The sequence below is a fragment of the Anabrus simplex genome, chromosome 6 (assembly GCF_040414725.1).
Source record: "Anabrus simplex isolate iqAnaSimp1 chromosome 6, ASM4041472v1, whole genome shotgun sequence".
NCBI lineage: Eukaryota > Metazoa > Arthropoda > Insecta > Orthoptera > Tettigoniidae > Anabrus > Anabrus simplex.
The window spans coordinates 175,801,870-175,825,316 of NC_090270.1; the positions used below are offsets into that span (position 1 = coordinate 175,801,870).

Sequence of the window (23,447 nt, forward strand, 5' to 3'; positions counted from 1 at the left end):
CGAATAGACGGAATACTATGATGAACTAGTGTGCGTACCAGCAGTATAAGAAAATGTATGAACCAGAGGAATGGCATGCTAAAGAAAAAAGTTATCTAACTCCCCAGCTGTTTCGCGCTAATATTCAGGCAGGCTGTTATACTCGGTACGCAGCAGTAATCCCATTTATCGGAGTTGAGTGGTAGGATAAGAGACAAAGAACATCACATTAAAAAATGGTCGATGAAATGTTATTGTTGATCAATTTTGTGCGCTTTCCATATTGTAGGCCTTCACATTTAGTCTTTCTCCGACTCGGGAATACCACTCTTATCATAGTTGGTACGGTAAAACTGAATAAAACATAAATGATCGGAAATTGTATTCTGTATAACTTTTGTTATGTAGTACTTTTCGATATGACCAATAACATAGGTATTTAAAAATGAAATATTCGGCGTCTTCATAAATATTGAGAATTAAATTTTAGGCCTTCCCCTAAACTACCATTTCACTCAGCGTGAATAAAATGATTTATACTCTAGATTGTAGTGGCTCATCCAACGACTTTACATAACGATTTTCATTAAATCTACCTATAATATTTTAAAACTAGTTTAATTTAAAAATTGTGCCCTCTGGTGTGAAGAGGAATTATTAACATAGTTAAGAAATATTTTATTTTAAGGTTTACTACACTGTGTTGATTATTCTTTGTTTTTGGTATGTTAACGTTGACAACACTTCGGTCTCTTCCTGCCAACTTAAGATGTTGGCCAATAGAAAATTTTGTATATGTATTTTTTTTAGCGAATCAAACTATGTATAGTATTTATTTAATTACCCAATAGGAATTGAGAGTGTGTCGAGCCTTAGCCCATAGCTCTCTAAAACCTGTCTCTCGGGTATAAAAGCTGGCACATTTTTCGACCAGGTGGTCTTATTCACCGCTCCAGTCGTGTGTATGTGTGTGTTTATTAAGGAGGCGGGATGCCTCGTCCATCATCGAGCAGTCCATCAGCTCAAGGTAATGGCAGTCCGGATTTTAATAAGTGATAGTCTTTGACAGTGATCTCGAGGGGAAGGTTTCCGATTTTTTACTATGTAACTTAAATTTTCTGAAATGTAAATTCCAAGTCCAAATATAATTTCAAACAAGGCGAAAGAACTTAGCTGAAATCAGGGAACAGAGGGTGAGATACCCTCTGTCGTTCCCTATCAGCTTAATTTTGAGGTGACTATGATTTTGTAACCGTTTATAATCTCTGTAACGTAAATATTTTCTCCATCTAGTCACCTCCGTAGTATAGGATTAGCCTCTGTAACTTTGGGCCATAAGCCCAAACAGGGTTATATTTGGTTAATTGTAAACTTCTAGGAGTACAAGTGTTCGTCTCCACACAATTTTTGATGTTTGAGCCATTAATTGATCCTGGTGGGGGTTTTAATCACAAAGGCCTGGTGGAATGGGTAATAAATACTCCTGTTAAACATTATTTCATACCTTTAATGGCAGACGGTTGAACATCGAAGACAGTTGATACGGTTTTATTAAATGTAGGTTGGGCCTTTGATACGCCCAGACATTTCTAGAAATATGTTCATAAGTGTAAATTTTATTGAGCAAAGAGGCTCTGATTATTAATGTAAAAGTTGAATGGTGCCTTTAGAAGGCTGTAAAGAGCGCAGTCTCCTACGTAAATTTGTAGAACAAAGTTGCTCTGATTATGATGTAAAAGGTATGGGGAGATCCTTCTACTCGACTTTTTTTAATGGAGCCGCAGTGCTCTTGGAGAATGTACAGTTAGGGAGCTTCTAGCTCAAAGCTGTTGTTATTCGATCTTCTAAAGATGTTACCTAGCTTGTAAGTAAAATGTTGGTACCTGAATTTATAAAGTGTGTCTTTGAAAAGAAAAAAATATAGCTGAGAAAGAGATATAACCATAATTTTAAAGTTTTAAATCAATCTTCAGATTGCCTTATATTGACCCATTCACCGGGCGAGTTGGCCGTGCGCGTAGAGGCGCGCGGCTGTGAGCTTGCATCCGGGAAATAGTAGGTTCGAATCCCACTATCGGCAGCCCCTAAGATGGTTTTCCGTGGTTTCCCATTTTCACACCAGGCAAATGCTAGGGGCTGTACCTTAATTAAGGCCACGGCCGCTTCCTTCCAACTCCTAGGCCTTTCCTATCCCATCGTCGCCATAAGACCTATCTGTGTCGGTGCGACGTTAAGCCCCTAGCAAAAAAAATATTGACCCATTCATGCCCGCACCTCCTTTCACCTCTGTCTACCACAGTATCCCCCGGAACAATTATTATTATTATTATTACCGTATTATATATACACTGTCTGATAAAAAAATTAATCACTCAGAGGGGAGGAGGAAGATATATAAAACTTCACATGTTAAGAAGGTATATGACCTAATTTCAGTGATCACAAGGTCGAATCAAATTTACAAAGAATTTGGCGGTACGAGCCCGCTTGTTTATATGACGTTGCACACCCTCTAGCCTGGATACATGTACTGATTCGGTCGGGAAATGTGCCATAAAGCCGTTGTATTCTCTCCTCAGACAATTTGGCCCTCATCTGTCTTATCTGGTCCTTGATGTCCTGGATACTGGCACTGGGACATAATTGACGTCCGAGCTGGCCCCACACAAGTTCTATCGAGGACAGACTGGTGATCTTTCTGGCACACGGGAGTACCTCAACATCACGCAGACAATTCATAGACACACGTGCTGTGTGTGGACGAGCATAGTCGTGTTGAAAAATGATACCACGGTACTGTCGCATGAGAGATAATACACGAGGACGCAGGATGTCCGTCACGTACCGTTGTACCGTCAGAGACCCCTCAATCACTACCAACCGTGACCTGAAATCATACCCGTTGGCTCCCCATACAATGACGCTACGAGTAACACCGCTGTACCTCTCCAAAACATTGGAAGAATGGGACCTCTCCCAAGGTCGCCGTCATACTCGCAGACGATGGTCATCTGGGATAGTGCAGAACCACGATTCATCGCTGAACACAATGGGACGCCATTCATCAGATTCCTGGTCACGGCACCACACCAAACAGAGCCATTTATGTTGTGTTGTTATCGGCAGTAGTGCAGCTGCTGCTAGTCTCCCACCAATGGTGCGGGATGACGCAGAATGTTGCAGAGAGTTCATTACTTGATCTCGGATAGCAGGTGCAGATGTGCTTGGTGCACAATACGGCGATCCTCCCTTGTGGTGGTCAGACGTGTTCGAACGGGACCTGGGCGACGAGTAAACCTGCCCTCAATTTCCCATGCAGTTCAACATCGGGCCACTGTCACATCAGTATGCCCCACAAATCTGGATATTGCAAGATTTGACTTGCCGGCCAGGTGGAGACATACAATGAGGCACCTTTCAAACTCTGTCAGGTGATGATAACGCTGTCTCAAACTGGTACGCGCCATTCCCGTGTCCTTCAGTGATCACTCAACATCTGACGCTGTTCACGCCCCTTATATACCCTACAAGGCCTGGTAGTAACATTAAACACGAACAACACAATGCAGCCGTGCAGACGTGCATGCATTGTGTCGTACAGATGCCGGGTGTCACCTTGTGGGATGGTGTTTCATGCTTGTTGCACTTGGTCTGTCAATACAGGGACGGTTAATGCCGGCTGTGGATGACGCTTGAGTTGTCACCCAATGATGTCCCATACGTCCTCGATTGGGGACAGATCGGGGATCAAGCAGGCCAAGACAACATGTCGACACTCTGTAGAGCACGTTAGGTTACAACAGCGGCATGGGGGTGTGTATTATCCTTTTGGAAAACACCTGTTGGAGTGCTGTTCATTAATGGCAGTACAACAGGTTGAATCACCAGATGGTCTTACATATCTGCAGTCAAGGTGCGTGGGATAACCAAAAGAGTGCTCCTGCTGTCATAAGAGATTGATCCTTAGACCAGAACTTCCGGTGTACGTCCAGTGTGTCGATGCCGCTGACAGGTAGAATGCAGGCTCTCGCCTGGCCTCCTACTAACCAACACACGACCATCACTGGCACCAAGGCAGAACCGACTTTCATCGGAAAACACAACGGATCTCCACTCCATCCTCCAAGGAGCTCTCGCTTCACACCACTGAAGTCGCAGACGGCGGTGATTTTTCGGTAAGTGGAATTCACGCTCCATGGCATCTGGCTCGGAGCTGTCCATCATGTAATCGATTTCGAACAGTTCGTTGAGTCACTGTAGTGCCAACTGCCGCTCGAATTGCTGTTGCATATGCAGTCTGCTGCGCCAGAGCCATGCGCCGAATACGGCTGTCCTCCCTCTCGATGATGCCACGGGGACGTCCGGAGCCCGGTCTTCTTGCGAGCGTACCTTCTCATGACCACTGCTGCCAGCACGAATGCACAGTGGAGACATTCCTGCCAAGTCGTTCTGCAATAGCGCGGAAGGAATATCTACCTTCACGTAGCCCAACTATACGGCCTCGTTCAACCGCAGTGAGCTGTTGATACTGACTTCTTCGTCGTCGTAAAGGCATTCTTGACCCACTCACAGTAACTCCGTCCAATCTCACTGGTAACCAACGCTCTCGCACAGTACAGTCCGTATTTAAAGCAAACTTGATGTGCAACGTCATGCGGCCGCTACTAGAGCCACGCTAATGCGATATGCGGGAAATTTGATTCAGCGTCATCTTTCAGATGTATAAACACGCCTACCAACGTTCGTTAATCTAGCACAAACACTTCTCAGTGTTTAGACACTTTCTTCCGCCAGCGTATTTACGGCTCACCGATACAGACGGGTCTTTTGGTGACGATGGGTTAGAAAGGAAGGGTGGGAGGGAGGGAGGAAGGAAGGAAGGAAGGATGGAAGGAAGAAAGGAGACAAACTGGGTCTTAAGGTAACATTCCCTGTTGTGAAAATGAGAAGCCACCGAAAACCATCTTCATAGTTGCGGATAATGGGATTCCAACCCGCTATCTCGCGAATGCAAGCTGACACCTACGTGACCCATACCGCTTGGCGAACTCTCTGATTATTATTATTATTATTATTATTATTATTATTATTATTATTATTATTATTATTATTATTATTATTATTCCGAGGTATCTGTGGAACAGCAGAGGTGAAAGAAGGTGCGGGCTGGAATAGGTCTCAACTACAAAATTAAAGTTAATTTAAAACTTCAACAAAGGTTATATTTTCTTTTCAAAATCAACAAATAACACAGTATAACAGGTACCAAGTAGCAGATCAACAAATCAAGAAATTACAATTCGTTACCAGATTTGGGCTCCGAGCCTCAAGATTAATTTCTGAGCTCTCAGCTCACCACCACAATTACTAAAGGGCAGAAAAACACCTAAATGCATGGAGCCCTTGCTCCCAACTTTTAACTCAAGCCTCCGAGAGGCACTTTTCACACCCAAAAAAGAGCAGATGCGCTCTCAAATTCTTCAAGTTTATTTAAGAGGCCCTAAACACTAACTGCCCTCAAGGCACACATATAATGGCACTGGGGTACCTCGTACCCAATCTACTGGACCTTCACAAGAAGAAAACAAAATATCAGGTTAAGTTACTGGCCCAAAATACAAAATAGAATGGAGGCGATAACTTGCACTCCTACACAACGTTTTTGCCTAAAAACCTATGTGGCGCTAGGCCGATCATACAGGGGCTAATCCTAAGCTAGGGAGGTGACACGTATGTGAAAACTTACTACATTAAAGAAGAGAAGAACGATTATGAAAACGTAGTCACCTCCTTTTCAAAATGAAGGGGAGTTCGAGAGGGTGAAGCACTCTCTATCCCAGTTTTACAGTAAATGAGATTGGTAGTTTTTACATAGACTGAAAGGAAATTTACATTTTAAAGGTAGGTTACATGAGAAAAGTTTCGAACCTGCCCCGTAGGTTAAACTGCTGAGCTAGCAAGAAATAAAGTTATTAAACGGCCATTACCTTGTTGATGAACTGCTGCCCGAAGAAAGAGGATCTTCCCGCCCCCTGCTACATATTCACACACTAAGCAAGATGTCGATGGAGTGGCGACGAGCCATGAACCTCAGCAGTTTTATACCCACAAGGAAGCTTCGAGACCTTTCATGAAATAAAAGCGCCACACCCCTTCCCTTTATTGGCTAACATCAAAAGTTACACACAACATGAACAAGAAACCTAGGATTGGAGGAAAATTTAGAAAATTCGGGATTGGCTGAATTCAAAACTGGCGGAAACAGAGATCAATATTGCCAACCCAAAAACTGAAAGAAAGAAATTTAACAAAGAACAAACTTACGGATACATCACTTCGCACCAGAGTGCACAATCGTAGTCTTCTCTCTGTAAAGACATCTAGAAGAGAATGTCCACACTTCTTGATACAGGGCAAAACAAACACAATTCGAAATAGACACAGTTCAGAACACTTCAAAATTACACAATTTGCAGGGGTGACATCTTCCGAGAAACCGCTGAGTTAATTCAGTTTGTTAAAGTTCAGGCTTTCTCCTGTAGAGGAGTTTCAACTGGCGCAATATTTGAATTAGCGGCGTGGAGGTGTACCGCCCGGTACAATTATTATTATTATTATTCTTATTATTATTATTATTATTATTATTATTATTAAGTAAACTCGTGTCCTCGTACCCGTCGGTATGACATTGCTCTGTTCAGGCACACGTTTTGGTGATGTGATAGTCGTGTGGCATAGACACTAGTTGCTCACCAAGGCGAATGTGGTTCGAATTCCGGCCAGTGCATGTGGGTCTTTTTAATTGGGAGGTTACGTCCCAGTAGTTCCTATTTCAAGTAAAACTGCAGGTGGTGTGTCTACGATCACGATATCAAGAGACACATACAACTTTAAGCTTGCCTTTTAAGGCAAACCCCCGATATTGATGAACTGCTTGTACAATCATTCGTAAATAATGTGCGTATGGTATTGTGTAAATTCTTCGCAGGTACACTTTTATCAGAGACAATTGAACCTATATATATATGTATATATAATGATTGTTTTGCATATCCACAGGGCTTGTATCTACACGAAAGTAAAACAAAGTCATTTCCGTACAGGCAATGAAGGCCTGAGAACGCTTAGCAAAATGGTGGCGAAACGTTTACTTCCGTTACACGGCAGAAACCCAAAAGATTACCATGTATTATTTTTCTTCTTAGTGTCCTTTTACTCAGTTCATTGATGTTGTCTCTTGAAGCGGATTAGGAACAGTTTTAAGGACGGATGCCCTTCCTGACGACAACCATATGTGGAGGATGTATTCACTATTGATGTTTCTGTGATGGTGGATTGTGTGATGTGTTTTATGTAGATGAAGAGAAATATATTAGGACAAACACAAACACCCAGTTTCCAGTTCACAGGAATGAACTATGCCCGGACGGAAATCTAACCTGCGGCCCTCTGAACCTAAGGTCAGAACGTTGACCATTCAGCCAAGCAACCGGAAAAATGATTATAATGTCTATCGTTTAGAATTATCAGTGGTTAGAATTGGCAAAAGGCATATATGATTCAAAAGTTAGCGAAATGCATCATTTGATATCTGGGCAACGCTCTAAAGACGCGTTCAAAAGGTTTGGTGGCTGATCTCCTACTACATGGATAGTTCGTATCGTAATAATAATATAAGAGAATTTATTGGACACCAACCTATTCAATACATTACAGGATGTTAACATTTTTAGTTAAACATCGTTAAAATGGAGACATGTTTCGCCCTCCATGTGGGGCATCATCAGTCATATCAAAGCACCTCAAAATTAAACCAGACGTCTAGTTGGAAATTATGAACATAATATGTAAGAAAGAATACATTAAAAACACGTACAAAGTCCTATCCTAAACGAAATAACAATAGACTAGTTACACATAGTAAAATACGCTAGTGGTTTCTTAACATTAAAATGAGGTCATCATATGCACAGTATAAAAATGAAAGTAATCAAAGTCTATATGATATTGAGTTCGATGGTAGTTCTACGTAGTATATACAAATGGTGGCAAAATAAAACACAATTTATAATTACTGTACACTTCATTACTTGTAATAGTTCGTATCGTTGTCGGTAGATACGATTAGTCCATAGGATGAAGATTAGTTAATTGCATCTATAGAAGGAAGAAATGCATCGAAAACGGGTGTTTGGGGAAGAAATGAAGAATGTGAAGCAAGAAAATAAATGAGCTCCAAGTGTTGGAGTGACATATAACTTCCAGGACGAAAAACACCTGCACAGAAGACAAATGGCATATTTATTTTTGAACTTCCAAGGAAGTAAAAGCAGGTAGCAACTGAAATATTCTCTTCTTGATATCAAAAATAAGAGTCAACATGGTCTCGAGAAATGAGAACGAAGACAAAATTCAGGATCTTGGAATCGAATCTGAAATCAGTAGATACTCATCTACGAGCGCGAAACCTGGAAGGTGATTAGAAATATAACACGTAAAATCCGGACTTTCATCAACAAATATTGAATGATCATTTGAGGAGTGCGATTACGAATTGAATATTGTGGGAGCGCGCCGCACAACGTGTGCCTGAAATGCAGATCAAAGAGCGCGAATGAAAATACATACTAATACATACATACTAATACATACACACTAAGCAGAGGTCCTGATAGCATACCAAAACACTCTTGAATGGAATCCCGGAGACCAAGTATAACATGACGTGGGATAGTTGAAGCAGAGGCCGTTGGAAAGACCTGGAAGAACATTAAGGCCGTAGAATGGCTCCCTTAAAAACCTTTGGAAATTGTGAATAAGTAATATATAGTGTATACCCAGTATTTTCAAAAATAATTTCTACAATTTAACCTCATTGGAACATTCGTGGATTTCCTTTGCTACTTATCTTTAAATTTCTTCAGTGTGACTTCTAACTTTTAAATTAATTTCAGTTTAAATGAAGGAGATTAGCGAAATAAATCACTTGGAGTGAACTTCAAAGAAAGTTATAAATCGGCTTCCTATTTTTATTCCCTTTGAAATATTTTTCAAGGAATGTGCTTCCTACCATAATTTTGGGTAATATGATTCCTCCTTTTGAAATCTCAATGGAATTTCACTGCTTCCATTCTTTGCAGTACGGTATATTTCACTGTTACATCTCCCATCTTAGATTTTATTTTTCAATAAGAATATGCTTCTATTTTATCCATTTACTAGTAATTTACTGTGGAGTGAAACTTGGTTGGAAGTGTTTCTCATTTTCGTTTTCAACGCACTACGTAAGAAAGATGGATGTGGATGTGAGTTTCGTGATGGCTATTTAGCATAGTCAGTTACCGTCCGCACTGCATGAATCATTTTTAAAGGCATTTCTCATTAATTCATTAACAATGCAGTTTTCGTGTAAAATTGGCTTTTAAGTCGTTCCAAGACATGAGAATTAATGTGAGCATAATAATTATATCCTAATTTCTAGTCTGTCCGGTTGAGTAACGCTCCGCAAAAGGACTAGAAGGCCGCATAGTTACAATAACGATTTTGCTTCTTTCCTGGAGTTTCCAACTTAACTTCAGGCCAGGTTTTGTTTTATTCCTCAATTCAAGTCCTAGAAATTCTATAAAATTCGTAGCGTAAGGACTAAAAGTTACATTCATACTGCTACAGACTCCGCAGTAGTACAGACTGTGAAGCAAATTTAAGTATACGAGGCTGATGACCAGGGATCACTCAAGTCATAAGGACGTTCCCATGTATTCCCAACTCTGGAAGTTATAGCCGAAATCAGTTTTGTGGGGCGACAAAACAAACAGCAGGGTTTTTTTTTTTTTCACAGAATAAGAGTTTGTCCCTGAAGAGGTTTAAATTGAAAGCTTTCGGGACACAATATTAAAATAAATGTTATTTCCCGTTCTCTTTCCTATTGACATCCCTGAGCTAATATACGACACGTGTGTGAGGAAAGGCTTTTAATGGTCTCTAAAATCCCATCAGCGTGTGGTTTCTTGTGTGTAATAGGCAATTAACACTGTAGCACGCGCCAGGAAACATTCGCTGCGTGACACAATAGATAATAACTGTAGCAGACTTTATTCCTGCAATATCATGTCACGGACCCTTCAGAGCAATGCCGACAACCAATTTTGTGATTAAGGACGAAAGTATCCTAATAGGGTGAGGAAGGAATAGGGTTGACGGGATGATTTCCGTCGTAGGGGAAGTGATCCTTGGGGAGTTCTTTACTCAGAATTGTTTGTTCAGTTACTTGGCGAGGGAAGTTGAATATATTCCTTCCCGTACGTTTGTACCTCTAATAATAATGTTATTTGCTTTACGTCCCACTATTTACTTTTACAGTTTCCGGAGACGCCGAGGTGTCGGAATTTTGTCCCTGAGGAATACTTTTACGTGCCAGTAAATCTACCAACACATGACTCACGTATTTGAGCACCTTCAAATACCACCGGACTGAGTCAGGGTCGAACCTGCCAAGTTGGGGTCAGAAGGCCAGCGCCTCAACCTTCTGAGCCAATTAGCCCGGCCAAGTTTGTACCTCTATTGAGTCCCTTGTTGTCCCTTTATTGAGTTCTTCCCACGAAGATATGTATTTTAGTTGAGCACCTTTCTCAAAATAAACGTACCTTACTTGAGTTTCATCCTTTGAATGAACCTTTGTTGAGTTTCTTCCTATACATAGACCTACTTTAGTTGAGTGAGTTGCTTTCTCGGAATGGATGTACTTTTGTTATATTCACCCCATTCCTTTGTTTTTCCTAAAAGGAGATGCACTTTAGTTTTTGTTAACAATTTTCCAAAGAATACACATCCTTGCTCATAATATATGTATCTTTATTGAGTTTCTTCTTGTGAGATGATGCACCTTAGTTGAGTTACTTCCTGTGAGATGATATACGGTAGTTGAGTTACTTTCGTGGAATGCATTTACCTTTTTTGAGTTCTTTCCTCGGAATAGATGTACCTTTGTTGAGGTACTTCCCGGAATAGGTTACTTTTTTGAATCACGTCCCCAGAATAGATGTACCTTTGTTGAGTTACTTACTCGGAATAGATGTATATTTGTTGAATTACTTCCCCGGAATTGGTGTAATTTTGTTGAGTTACGTCCCCAGAATAGATGTACCTTTGTTGAGTTACTTACCCGGAATAGATGTGCCTTTGTTGAATTACTTCCCCAGAATTGGTGTACTTTTGTTGAGTTACTCACCCTGAATAGATGTACCTTTGTTGAGTTACATACCCGGAATAGATGTACATTAGCTGAGTTCTTTTCCCGGAATGGATGGACTTTCGCTGAATTCTCTCCGTAATAGATGTACCTTTGTTGGGTTCACTCCTACTAATAGATGTGCTATTGTTGAGGTAGTCCACAACAATATTTACTTAATTGAATATATTTCCTTCCCCAGAATACAAGTACCTGTTGAATTCCCACGCAAAAATATTTAATTGTTGAATCTCTCCTGACATAAATTGTATCGGCCTAACATCTTGGCTCCTATGAAAAGTTTGTACTATTGCAGACACAAAAAGTTGGCAGGCTCTTGTACGGAACAAATTTTGCTTACCTCTTTGGTCTTTGGTAATACGTTATTTCTTGTCATACTCTCTGTCTACGTCCAATACAGACATTGCAAATAAATGTCGGAAGTTATGTTACTTTAGAAAAGTGACAAGCAGGCTTTAACGCAATTTTAAAAGAATGTTATCATTTAAATCATTTTTAACTTCCCCCTATTATTGACAAGATGTAGGTAAGTGTTCAAGAGTTAACAAGCCAAAAACTTTGTACAATAACGTCCTTTCTTTTTGGTGTGAAATTTTCAGTCTTTCTCCTTTCTTTATCAGGAAGTTTACTTATTTTAATATCTGTTTGTGATGGATAATTACTTTTACCATCTACTAAAATTGACTTGTTCTAATAAGAGCCTATATTAAGTGGTTTTGGACATGATAAATTGTGGCGTAGTACTTACCTAAAATGCCTGTATTATTCACATGATAAACAAGTTTATTACATATCTCTCTAAGATTTACATTTCAACTGTAAGGGAGTGTTCTTCTTACAAGTTGTTTTACGTCGCATCGACACAGATCTTATGGAGACGATGGGATAGGAAAGGGCTAAGAGTGAGAAGGAAGCGGCCGTGGCCTTAAGTAAAGTACAACCTTTACCTGGTGTGAAAATGGGAAACCACAGAAAACCATCTTCAGGGCTGCCGACAGTCGAATTCGAACCTACTATCTCCCGAATCCTGGATACTGGCCTCACTTAAGCGACTGCAGCCATCGAGCTCGGTAGGGAGAGATTTAAAGTGAATCATTATACTCCTTCCCAAGAACACTGTTGCAACTGAACTTCTCCATATGGTCCATACTTCTTCGTCACGGACTGGAACTTTTCTTGGTGATACTGCTTGTAAGCCTGCAGGAATTCCATGACACTGCGAGCTGCGGACACAGAAATCAAATAACTGTGTAGTGAGGGTAGACATATTATGAGGGGTAGGAACTCAAATACTTTAATCTACTATCAGATAAAAAATTCTAAACATTTCTGCATTTGAAAATTAGACCTTTTCTGGACACTGTGATATAAAATTATTTTGTCGCACATAAAAATTCTGTTCTTCTATGCAATCCCTTGCCACCTATATATCATAGCATTGTCCATGTATTTAAGGGGCACGCGATTGTTATATAAAATATCAAAGAGTACTTACTTAGATACAGTTATGTATGCAATTTTTACGGCGTGAATATTTTCATACTCTTATAATTTAAGCACTCGCCTAACGGCTGTTGCTTAAATCCTTCCACTAAAGCAAAAAATATCTATTTCACGGGAAAATAGCCTAACGACCTCCTCTTTCTCTCTTATTTTGCTCGTGGTTTTGTATTGCAGTGACATATATACAAAGTAAATATCGACAATAATGGATATAACTGGGGAAGAGGTGGCCGTAGCTTTAATTTATATATAGCTCCAGCGTCTGCCTGGTGTTAAAACAGGAAACCATAGAAAACGATATTCAGGACTTCCAATGGTGGGGTTAGAACCTAGAATCTTCCGACTGCAAGCTTACAGCTGCACGGCCCGAATGACGCAACCAGTTCGATCGGTGGTGTTAAATATCCCATCCTTTCTAGCCTGGAATCATTCTCCGTAATGCTTGTTGCATCAGACGTAGAATAAGATAATTTGAGTCCTCCAAAACTTCCTGAGCAACAACATTGATTTTGAAACAGAGCACTGTCAGGATGAATTATTCTCTGAACTCACACTGGTAGACTTCCTCTTTTGGAGCTTTTTTTAAAAATTTGCTTTACGTCGCTCTTACACAGATAGGTCTTATGGCGACGATGGGATAGGAAAGGCCTTGGAGTGGGATGGCAGCGGCCGTGTCCTTAATTAAGGTACGACCCCAGTATCTGCCTGGTGTGAAAATGGGAAACCACGGAAAGCCGTCTTCAGGGCTGCCGACAGTAGGGTTCGAGCCCACTATCTCCCGGCTGCAAGCTCACGGCTGCGCGCTCCTAATCTCACGGCCAATTCGCCCGGTTCTTTTGGAGCTAATTCAATATTTGTGATGACATGTATACCGGTATTTCTCCTTTCTGTACCAGCTGTTTATGATTCAAGAAAAAATGGACTCTTCGCTCTATTTACAGTGAATTTCAATATTTCTGGATCAAGTTAAAGGACAGGGAATAACGGGGATAGAGTTAAACTTTCCGCACCACTCTACCTCGCAACCTGTCAATTTAGGAGCACCGAAAACGGGGAAAGAAGTTTTCTTAATCCATGTTTCTGTCACTTCGTTATGAGGCTATTTCTTTCAGAACGAATTATTTCCTAAGTAATTTAGCTGAGTGATCCTCAGATAAACGATATTTTGTTATTATCTTTCTAGTAACGCAAAAAAGTATACTTTACGCACAAATTGCACAAATGTATATTTTTCGCGAATTAACGTCGTGTATGTATTTGAGAGAGTGCCAACTTATGACGTGCAAACGATCTTAAAAGGAGCATAAGATGTATAATTCGAAGAATATGTCTTTAGATATATTTATCTTCTTTAGTCTTCGCGGATTTTTCACACTTAGAGTTGGTACTTCGTGTGTATTTGGTTCAGTTCTACGGTCGGATGCCCTTCCTAATGCCAGCTTTACGTGGAGGGATGTATTCTCTATTCCATGTGATAAGTTGTGTGCACATGAAGGGATGTGTGTTGAGACGTACACAAACACCCATTTCCAGAGAGTGAGGAATTAACACTAGGCAGTTTGAAAACCACGGACCACTCGGCTGATCATTCAACGAAGAATGTGGATACATCGTCTGATGTACTGCCGTTTAATACGTGTTGGAAAACAGATTTATATTATAATAATTATTTGGGGATATTAGCTCGTGTAATAATAAATAAATACCAGCTGACGCGTTTCAATCCTGCGACCAGGATCGTCTTCAGAGCAACAACAAAGCAAAATGGCTACGGTCTCTCCATAGTAAACAGACTCAAGATAGAGAGACGCTGTTAGAAATGTAGTTCATTCCAGGGCCTCCAGAGTCACGGAGAAAGATGTTGACGAGTTAACTATGGAGGGTAGCCATGATCTACTCAGTATATAGCCGTCACCTTTGTTAAAATTATTCGGGCGTTTAGCAATTTCTATCGCCTCACGAATGATTCTGGGAATAAAATGTTTCTCTTTACAAATGACAGAAGTAGCATCAAAAATTATTTGATGGTCATTATGTATGGCATGTTCTGCCACAGCAGACTTCTCTGGCTGGCAAGGACGTAAGTGCCTGCGATGTTCTTTAACCCTTGTTTCTACTTTCCTACATGTTTGGCCGACATAAACCGATCCACAGGAGCAAGGAATCATATATATTCCAGCGCAGTTTAAACCAATAGGATCTTTGACAGATCGCAAACAATTGCCTATGGTGACGTTAGGCTTAAAAATGGTCTAGATATTGTGCTTTCTGAGAATATTGCCAATCCTATCCCTGACAGATTACACGTATGGCAAGAAGGCCAGACTCAAAGGACGAGAATCACGTGACAATCTGTATTTTGGCTTAGGATGTAGCACTTCGTCAATCTGTTTCCCTGAATAGCCTTTGCTAAGAAATGTTCTGGATAGGAACTCAAGTTCACCGTTTAATTTATCCTCCTCACAAACTTCCCTTGCTCGGCTGATAAGAGTGTTAAGCATAGCACGCTTTTGGCAAGGATGGTGATGAGAGGACCCATGAAGGTATCTATTAGTATGGGTAGGTTTACGGTAAACCGAATGACCTAAAGTTCCATCTGATTTCTTAGAAACCAAAACATCCAAGAACGGCAAACATCCTCCACCTTCAGTCTCCATGGTAAATTTAATGTTTGGATGTATGCTGTTCAAGTGATCCAAAAATATAGATAATTCGTGTTCACCATGGGGCCAAATAACAAATGTGTCATCGACAAATCTCAACCAGATGGACGGCTTGAGCGTGCAAGATTGAAGACAACGCTCTTCAAAATCTTGCATATAGAAATTAGCGGTGACTGGTGGGTGGCGAATTATTTTCATAATTCTAAATTATATTCCCGCTGATGTCCCTACATGAGTTGCCATCTCTTAGCAGAATAAGTAGGTGCCTCATAATACGAAAAACGCAAAATTAAGCAATTTCCTCAATTGTGCCGAAAATTGAAGGGCGAGAACGGCCGGAAAGATTACAAGTTGTGGGTCTTATATAACTCTATCAAACCAATAAATAAAAATCGAAAATCACTTCCGGCCTAAAAGTAGTTCCGGAAAAACAGCCTAAATCCGCTAGTTTCTTTGCTCGTTTTCTTTTTATTCACATTCTAGCCAAATTAACTTATTTACGTAATTCCGTCTGCAATGTGTTCTTTGGTTCAATATCCAGAGGTGGTTTATGATTTTTGGAAAAATGTCCACACCGAATGTAGTTATAAGAGCTTAAGTGAAACTCTGCAATGAGTGGAATAAAAAGGCAAAATGCCATTCTAATCGACCGGATAACGTTGATTAAGAAAAGGATTGTAATTTTTACGAATAATAAAGCATTTATGATCATATGTTATTACTTTTTACCTAAATTTCGTAGCTCATATCCCTAGGATGTTTACAACATTGAGTTGCTTATGGAAATTCTAAGTTCCCATGGAGGGAATTAGATTCTTTTCCACCAATAGAGCATATCAAAAATCAGATCAAAAATTAGATGGAAGGCTTTTCCGGCGTTTGCTCTATTAACCAGCGTTTCGTCTTAGGTCTGACACTAGACTCTTCAGAGTGGGATGTGTCAGACCCTACCCACTGACGCTGGGGTGTATGCAGGTGTATCAGACTGTGCTTCATAAATAAGCTTCTGATAAGTTCACCTGCATACACCCCAGCGTCAGTGGGTAGGGTCTGACACATCCCACTCTGAAGAGTCTAGTGTCAGACCTAAGACGAAACGCTGGTTAATAGAGCAAACGCCGGAAAAGCCTTCCATCTAATTTTTGATCTGATTATTGAGTTGCTTGCCTGAAGGGCTAGAACGGTAGATTTTTACTCACTCTAATTCTTGCTAGGAGTGGTCGTGTGTTGTGATGCTCCATCTGGAAAGAAACTTAATTTATGTGCGTATTAAATCTTATTTTGATTTTTCAATTTGACAGTGAATTTGTTTTTAAGTGATCGTCGATAAAAGTCGTATGGCACTTATCAGACTATCACACATCGCGGTGTCCTACAGTACCGGTCATTGCTAGTTGTCGTTTTTGGTACCATATGGCAGTAGCTTATAGGTGGCATATGAAGGATGTTAAACACTGCGGTCCAAAAAATTATCCCCACCCTCGTTTTGCTCCATAGTGAACGCTTAAAACAACATTGGTGGTGATTATGATAAGTGTTATGGATTGAAATTAACATTTGGTGCAATTAAATTAATTTACCAGACAAATATCAACAGTTTAATATTCAGTGTACTTCACACGGGCTTTCTTGAGAGACTGAATCCTTCTTGGCATTGAGTGAACCAAACTTTCATACAACGTTAAGATCAATTTCGTGGTATCAGACATGAACGATTTTCTCTATCAGCTCAATGCTGGATTCACAGGAATACTGACTAAGCTTTCTTGACACTAATGACCAGAAATTCCTAATGGTGTTCATGTCTGGGGAGTTGGATGGCCACCAGTTTCAGTGCTATTTCTTCCAGGGGCCATTTCGTCCAGCAACAAATTTTCTTGAAAAACGTGCCATTTCGTCCAGTTCGGTTTTACAAATAATTACACAAGTTAATGAGTGCCATCTCGTCCAGACGAAATTTTGATAAGGGTTGAAGCAGTGCAGGTAGCCGGAGGTCAATGACCCCTGTGCTTACGTGCACGACCACGTGCTCTTGTTTGTAAACAAAGCCACACACTTTCTTTGAAAGCTGTCATCTTGACGGACGGACCCTAACCTCACTTTTAAGGACAATAGAGCATCGCTAACCTCACTGCTGCCATCTTCACGGCGCTAAACTTCAAGGCTGCCACCTTATGCATGTCGTAGCGCGGAATTTAAAATTCATCAACAGAACATCGCTAACCTCACTGCTGCCATCTTGAAAAGTTCAGTGTTCCAAACACTAAATACTATCAAGCAGATACTGATTTTTGTCAGAAAAACGCAACTCATTGCACCACTAGTAGGTCGGGGATTTTATTCTTTATAAGGTAATTATGATAAGACGTGGCCCCTAGATTCCGTTCCCTGTAATGTGTGGCATGAATTTCTTCGTTTCTGAACACAAAACTATTTACCAATAGAGATTAATTTGCTACACTTAACAAAGTAGAAGCGTTCCTGCTGATAACAATCGATGAGTGTGTTACTGCTGTTAAAATGTACCAACTTCAGCTAATTCCTTCTAGGAGGAGGAGGGCGTGGTGATGTGGTGGAGGAGGAGCCCTTTAGCCCATTAGCCTTTTAGCCCATTAGGCCTTAGTCCTTTAGCCCATTAGCCTTTTAGCCCATTAGGCCTTAGTCCTTTAGCCCATTAGCCCTAAGAGGAGGAGGAGGAGGACGCGGTCAGGAGGATGAGGTGGAGGAAGGGTCCTTTCATCCTTTTGTCCTTCTGATGGGTTCCATTCAATATCATGTGTGTAGCACGGTTATTTTTTCGGTTCAGCATTTTACATAGTAGCCCTCTCCTGCACAAGCTACATGCTTGTAACCCATGCCAACAGATTGAAATAATATGTTTCCGAACCGATATTTCATGTTACATGTTTATGCGATAACTTGTTCGACGTGCGGGACTTAAATGTAAGCAGATTATTTCTTATAGCACTAGGCGTTCTGTTTAATTTCACTTTCCATGTTTGCGATGAGAGAAGAGGGTTTTAATCTGTTTTTCTATTGTAACTGAATCAGATTATCATTTATCGAGCGAGTTGGCTACGTAGTATGGTTTTTGTTCTATACTTTTTGGTTTTCGCACAAGACTGAGAATGCTAATCATTTGAAGTTGTACGTTTGATATATTCATATTATCGTCTACCGAGCGAGTTGGCTACGCAGTATGTTTTCTCTGTAGTTTTTTATTTTCGCACAAGAAAAATGATAGAAGGCAAATCATTTGAAGTTGTACTTTCGTTGTATTCATATTATCGTTTACCGAGCAGGTTGGCTACGCAGTATATGCACTTCGTTATGCATAAGATCGCGTTGTATGTTCGATAGATATATAAAGCTATGCCTTACCCGAGCGGTAAGAGGAGGAGGACGTTATAACAGCCGCTATCTAGCACAAGCTGTTCAGAATTCTAGCCTTATTATTCTTTTTCTCTCTTCGAATCCATCTTCTTAGAACAAAGGTATCCCCTGACATGTTCTGAACACATGTTGTAAGTAACGACATCGAGTACAGAGTTCGATTCTAGTCTTATTATGTTTTAATCACTTATTTAGTGATCTGAACACATCAAACAATGTTCTGAACGCATGTTGAAGTTAACGACATCGAGTACAGTGTTTGATTCTAGTTTTGTTACGTTTCAATCACTTCTTTTGTGATCTGCAAGTCTAAACATGCATAATGATGTTATCGCTTCAATACGTGCACACCCTTGCATTCGCGATGCAGGTTAAACTTGTTCGATAGAGATATAAAGCTATGCCTCGAGAGTGGAGGAGGAGGCGGAGGAGGGGAGGTGGGGGAGGTGGAGGAGGAGGAGGCCTTAACAGCCTATGTATAGCCGCCATTTTTAAAGGTGGCCGCTGACAGCTGTCAAAAAAGCACGTAAAATTTTTCAAATTACCCTCCACCACATTTCAAAGGTATAAGGTTTAGTGCTGTAAAGGTAGCAGCACGATGCTCTGTTGATTAAAGATGGGAGCTACCAGAAAGCACGTGGAATTTTTCAAATTACCCTCCACCACATGTATAAGGATGAGGTTTAGTGCCGTAAAGATAGCAGCATGATGCGTTGTTGTTTAAAGATGGCGGCTGACAGCTCTCAAAACTACGTAGAATTTTTTCAAATTGCCCGCCACTACATTTCTAAGGTAGTAGCCGCTGCTCTGTTGATGAAAGATGGCCGGTGTCAGAAAAGCATGTGGAATTTTTCTAATTGCCCGCTACCACATTTCAAAGGTAGTAACTAAAGATGGCAGCACGGTGCTCTGTTGATTAAAGATGGCAGCTGTCAATAAACTCTTGGACATTGCCATCACCACATTTCAAAGGTAGTAGCTAAAGATAACAGCACGACGCTTTGCTGATTAAAGATGGCCGCTGTTAAAAAGCACGTGGAATTCCAAATTGCCCTCCACCGCATGCATAAGGATCTTCATAACAGCAGCCGCCATATTGCGCAGTAGCCTCTAAGGTAGCTTTCTTGATAAGAACCCATGTATAGCCGCCATCTTGCGCAAGCGTCCCTAGCGTGTCTCATAAGAGCCTAAGTATAGCAGCCATCTTGTGCGAGCACCCGTAGGACGTCTTATAAGGAGCTGTGTATAGCCGCCATCTTGTAGAATTAGATATCCGCCATCTCGCGGAAGCATCCCTAGGGAGTCTCATAAGAGCCCATGTATAGCAGCCATCTTGTGCAAACGCCCTTAAGCCGTCTAATAAGGAGCTATGTATAGCCACCGTCTTGTAGAATTAGATAGCCACCATCTTGCGCATGCATCCCTAGGGAGTCTCATAAGAGCCTATGTATAGCAGCCATTTTGTGCGAGCATCCCTAGGCCGTCTCATAAAGAGCTGTGTACAGCCGCCATCTTGTAGAATTAGATAGCCAAGATCTTGCGCAGGCGTCCGTAGGGAGTCTCATAAAAGCTTATGTATAGCAGTCATCTTGTGCAAGCACATTTAAGCCGTCTCTTAAGAAGCTGTGTATAGACGCCATCTTGTGCAATTGGCGTCAGGAAGTGCATCCGGCCGTAAAACTGAGGTTAGGCTCCTCCATGAGGTTAGGTGTGCTCCCTTATGCTAATCTCCATTGCCCTACTACTCAAATAACGTCTCGAGAATACCCATTTCCCTACTACTCAAGATAGCGTCGGGAAGGGCATCCGGCCGTACAACTGAGGTTAGGTTCCTCCATGAGGTTGGGTTTGCTGTCTTGCGCGTAAAAAGTAAGGTTAAGCCCCTCCAAGGTAGCGAATGTAAGGTTAAGCTCGTTCTTTTAGGCGTCAGGAAGGGCATACAGCCGTAAAACTGAGGCTAGGCCCTTCCATGAGGTTAGGCTTACTGTCTTGTGCGTAAAAAGTTAGGTTAAGCCCCTCCAAGATAGCGTCTGTAAAGTTAAGCTCACTCTCTTAGGCGTCAGCAAGGGCATCCAGTCGTAAATCTGAGGTTAAGTCCCTCCATGAGGTTAGGCTTGCTGTCTTGCACATAAAAGTTAGGTTAAGCCCCCAAGATGATAGATGTGAGGTTAAACCCGCTCTCATAGGCGTCAGGAAGGGCATCCGGTCGTAAAACTGTGGATAGGCCCTTCCATGAGGTTAGGCTAGCTCTCTTACGCGTTAAAAGTTAGGTTAAGCCCATCCAAGATGGCACATGTGAGGTTAAGCATGCAGTCTTACCCAGCGCAGTCAGTGTGGATAAGGCCTCTGCGGAGGGCCTGTGGAGGTGGAGGCCGCAAAACCCGTGACTTACGCTACTCTTGTGGCTAGGGGAATGGCTGTTTGTGTTTGTCGCAACACTTCCCTCTTCATATTCACACAACACACCATACTATCAACCATCACAGAAACACCCAATAGTGATTACATCACTCCACTTAGGGTTGGCGACAGGAAGGACATCCGGCCGTAAAACAGAGCCAAATCCACAGTGTGGCGCAGTTTGCACCCGTGACCCCTCAGGTGTGGGAAAAGCGGTGGAAAGAGAAAAAGTATTATTATTATTATTATTATTATTATTATTATTATTATTATTATTATTATTATTATTATACCGGAGGTACACCCGCCCCGAGCATTTAAAAATAGCGCCTTGTTGAAGGACCTCTGGATCAGGATAGCTGAAACTCATTTCGGAGATAGTGTGAACATTTCTCAACAGATGTCTCTACTATCAGCTTATGTTGTGCCCTCTGCAGTGAAGATGAGCTACTAAAATTCAAGATAAATTTTGTATGTTAAGTTTTCCTAAACTGAACTGTTTATTGTTTGTTTTCGGTGTGCTAAAGTTTACAACACTTCTGTCTCTTCCCGCCAACTTAAGATGTTCGCCAATGAATAATTTTGTATAAGTTATTTATTTTTCTGCCACTCAAAACTTTCTGGTACCGTAGTTACTTGATTATCCAATCAAAATTAGGGATGTGTCAGGGCCTTAGCCCAGAGTTTTCTGGAACGTTCCTCTCCGCTATGAAAGCCGAAAGCTGGTGGGCCATGATGTCTTTGTGATCACTCCAGTCTACAGCCTAGTGTGTGTTCATAACGGGGGCGGAGGCGCCTCGTCCATCTTCGGGAGTTTAACCAGCTCAAGGTACTGGCAGATTCAGTATAACTATGTGATAGTCCTTGAAAACTAGCTCGAGAGGAAGGTTTCCAATCTTTAGTAATGCAACTGTTCTTTTCTCAAATGTAAATGTCAAACAAGTCGAAAGAGCTTAACCGAAATCAGGGAACAGAGAGTGAGGTACCCTCTCGTATTCCCTCTTAACTTGATTTTGAGGTGGCTATGATTATGTAACCTTTTATAGCTTGTAATTAATTATTTTTCTCCATCTAGTCACCTCCTTAGTATAGGCTTAGCCTCTGTAACGTCGGGCCACAAGCCCAAATACGGTTTCAGCAGTTCATTTAAATTTCATAGAGCGCGAGTGATCGCCTCCTTACCGTTTTGCTTTTCGGCCAGTAACTTTAACCTTTTGTTTTGACCAAAGGCCAGGTAGAATGGGTACTTGTTACCCCTGTTACATTTAACCTTATCAATTTCAATTTAAGGCAATCAAAGTTTTGGGCATTTAAGATAGTGAATATTTTTAAATTTTGTTAAATGTAGGTTGTGCTTTTAATAGGCCTCGAAAGTGTAAATTTGTAGAGAAAATGTGCTCGTCCTACTGGTGTGAAAATTGGGAGATCCGTCTCCTTGACTGTTTGTTGAAGGGAGCAGTTGTGCTCATGTAAAATTTGTAAGTAAGGAGCTTCTGGCTCATGTAGTAATTTTTTTTATTTATTTTTTTCTGATTCTGTTACGCAAGCTCTCGAGCTAGATTTGTACCTGATCTGTTGTTATTTGCTCAGCAAAGTGTAGTGTTCAAAGTTTGAAAAGAACAAAAAGAAAGGTTAAGAAAAGAAATAAAATTGCCAATTTTAAAGTTTTAAAGTAATCTTTCGACATTCGTATATCCACCCATTCATGCCCGCACCTTCTTTCATCTCTGCGTTCCACATAATCCCCGGAACAATTATTATTTTCCTGACGTTGGTTAATTGTGGAAACGTTTGCCTTCCACCTCTCCAGAGAACGCCATAGACAGCTGAACATGGCCTTGACTTGTTTAATCCGCGGTGTAGTGGTAGTGTGCCTGCCTGTTTCTGGGATTTCAGGGTCCAATTCCCGCCGTGTATAAGGAGTTTGGTTTGAGGTTTAAAACAAGCCTTCGAGAGATAGTAGGTTCGAACCCCACTGTCGGCAGCCCTGAAAAAGGTTTTCCGTGGTTTCCCATTTTCACACCAGCAAATGCTGGGGCTGTACCTTAATGAAGGCCACGGCCGCTTCCTTCCCACTCCTAGCCATATCCTGTCCCATCGTCGCCGTAAGACCTATCTGTGTCGGTGCGACGTAAAACAACTAGCAAAAAAATAAAACAGGCCCGTTACTTCAACTTGAAAAATATTTGATATGAGAGGTAGTGAACAGGACCATGATTGTCAACTATTCCAACTGAGGAAGTGTCGCACTAACCTCCTGA

At 41.1% G+C, this 23,447-nt stretch overlaps 1 protein-coding gene across 1 annotated transcript in view; it reads right to left on the minus strand.

The window, feature by feature from the left end:
• Positions 1-11,987: 11,987 nt before the first annotated feature.
• The window catches only part of LOC136876268 (inactive pancreatic lipase-related protein 1-like), a 343,437-nt gene continuing 331,977 nt past the window's right edge, over positions 11,988-23,447 (minus strand). The window contains exon 10 of the mRNA XM_068228354.1: positions 11,988-12,450. Within this exon, the coding sequence (XP_068084455.1) occupies positions 12,323-12,450 (128 nt within the window). The 3' untranslated portion in view covers positions 11,988-12,322. The remainder of the gene's footprint in view (positions 12,451-23,447) is intronic.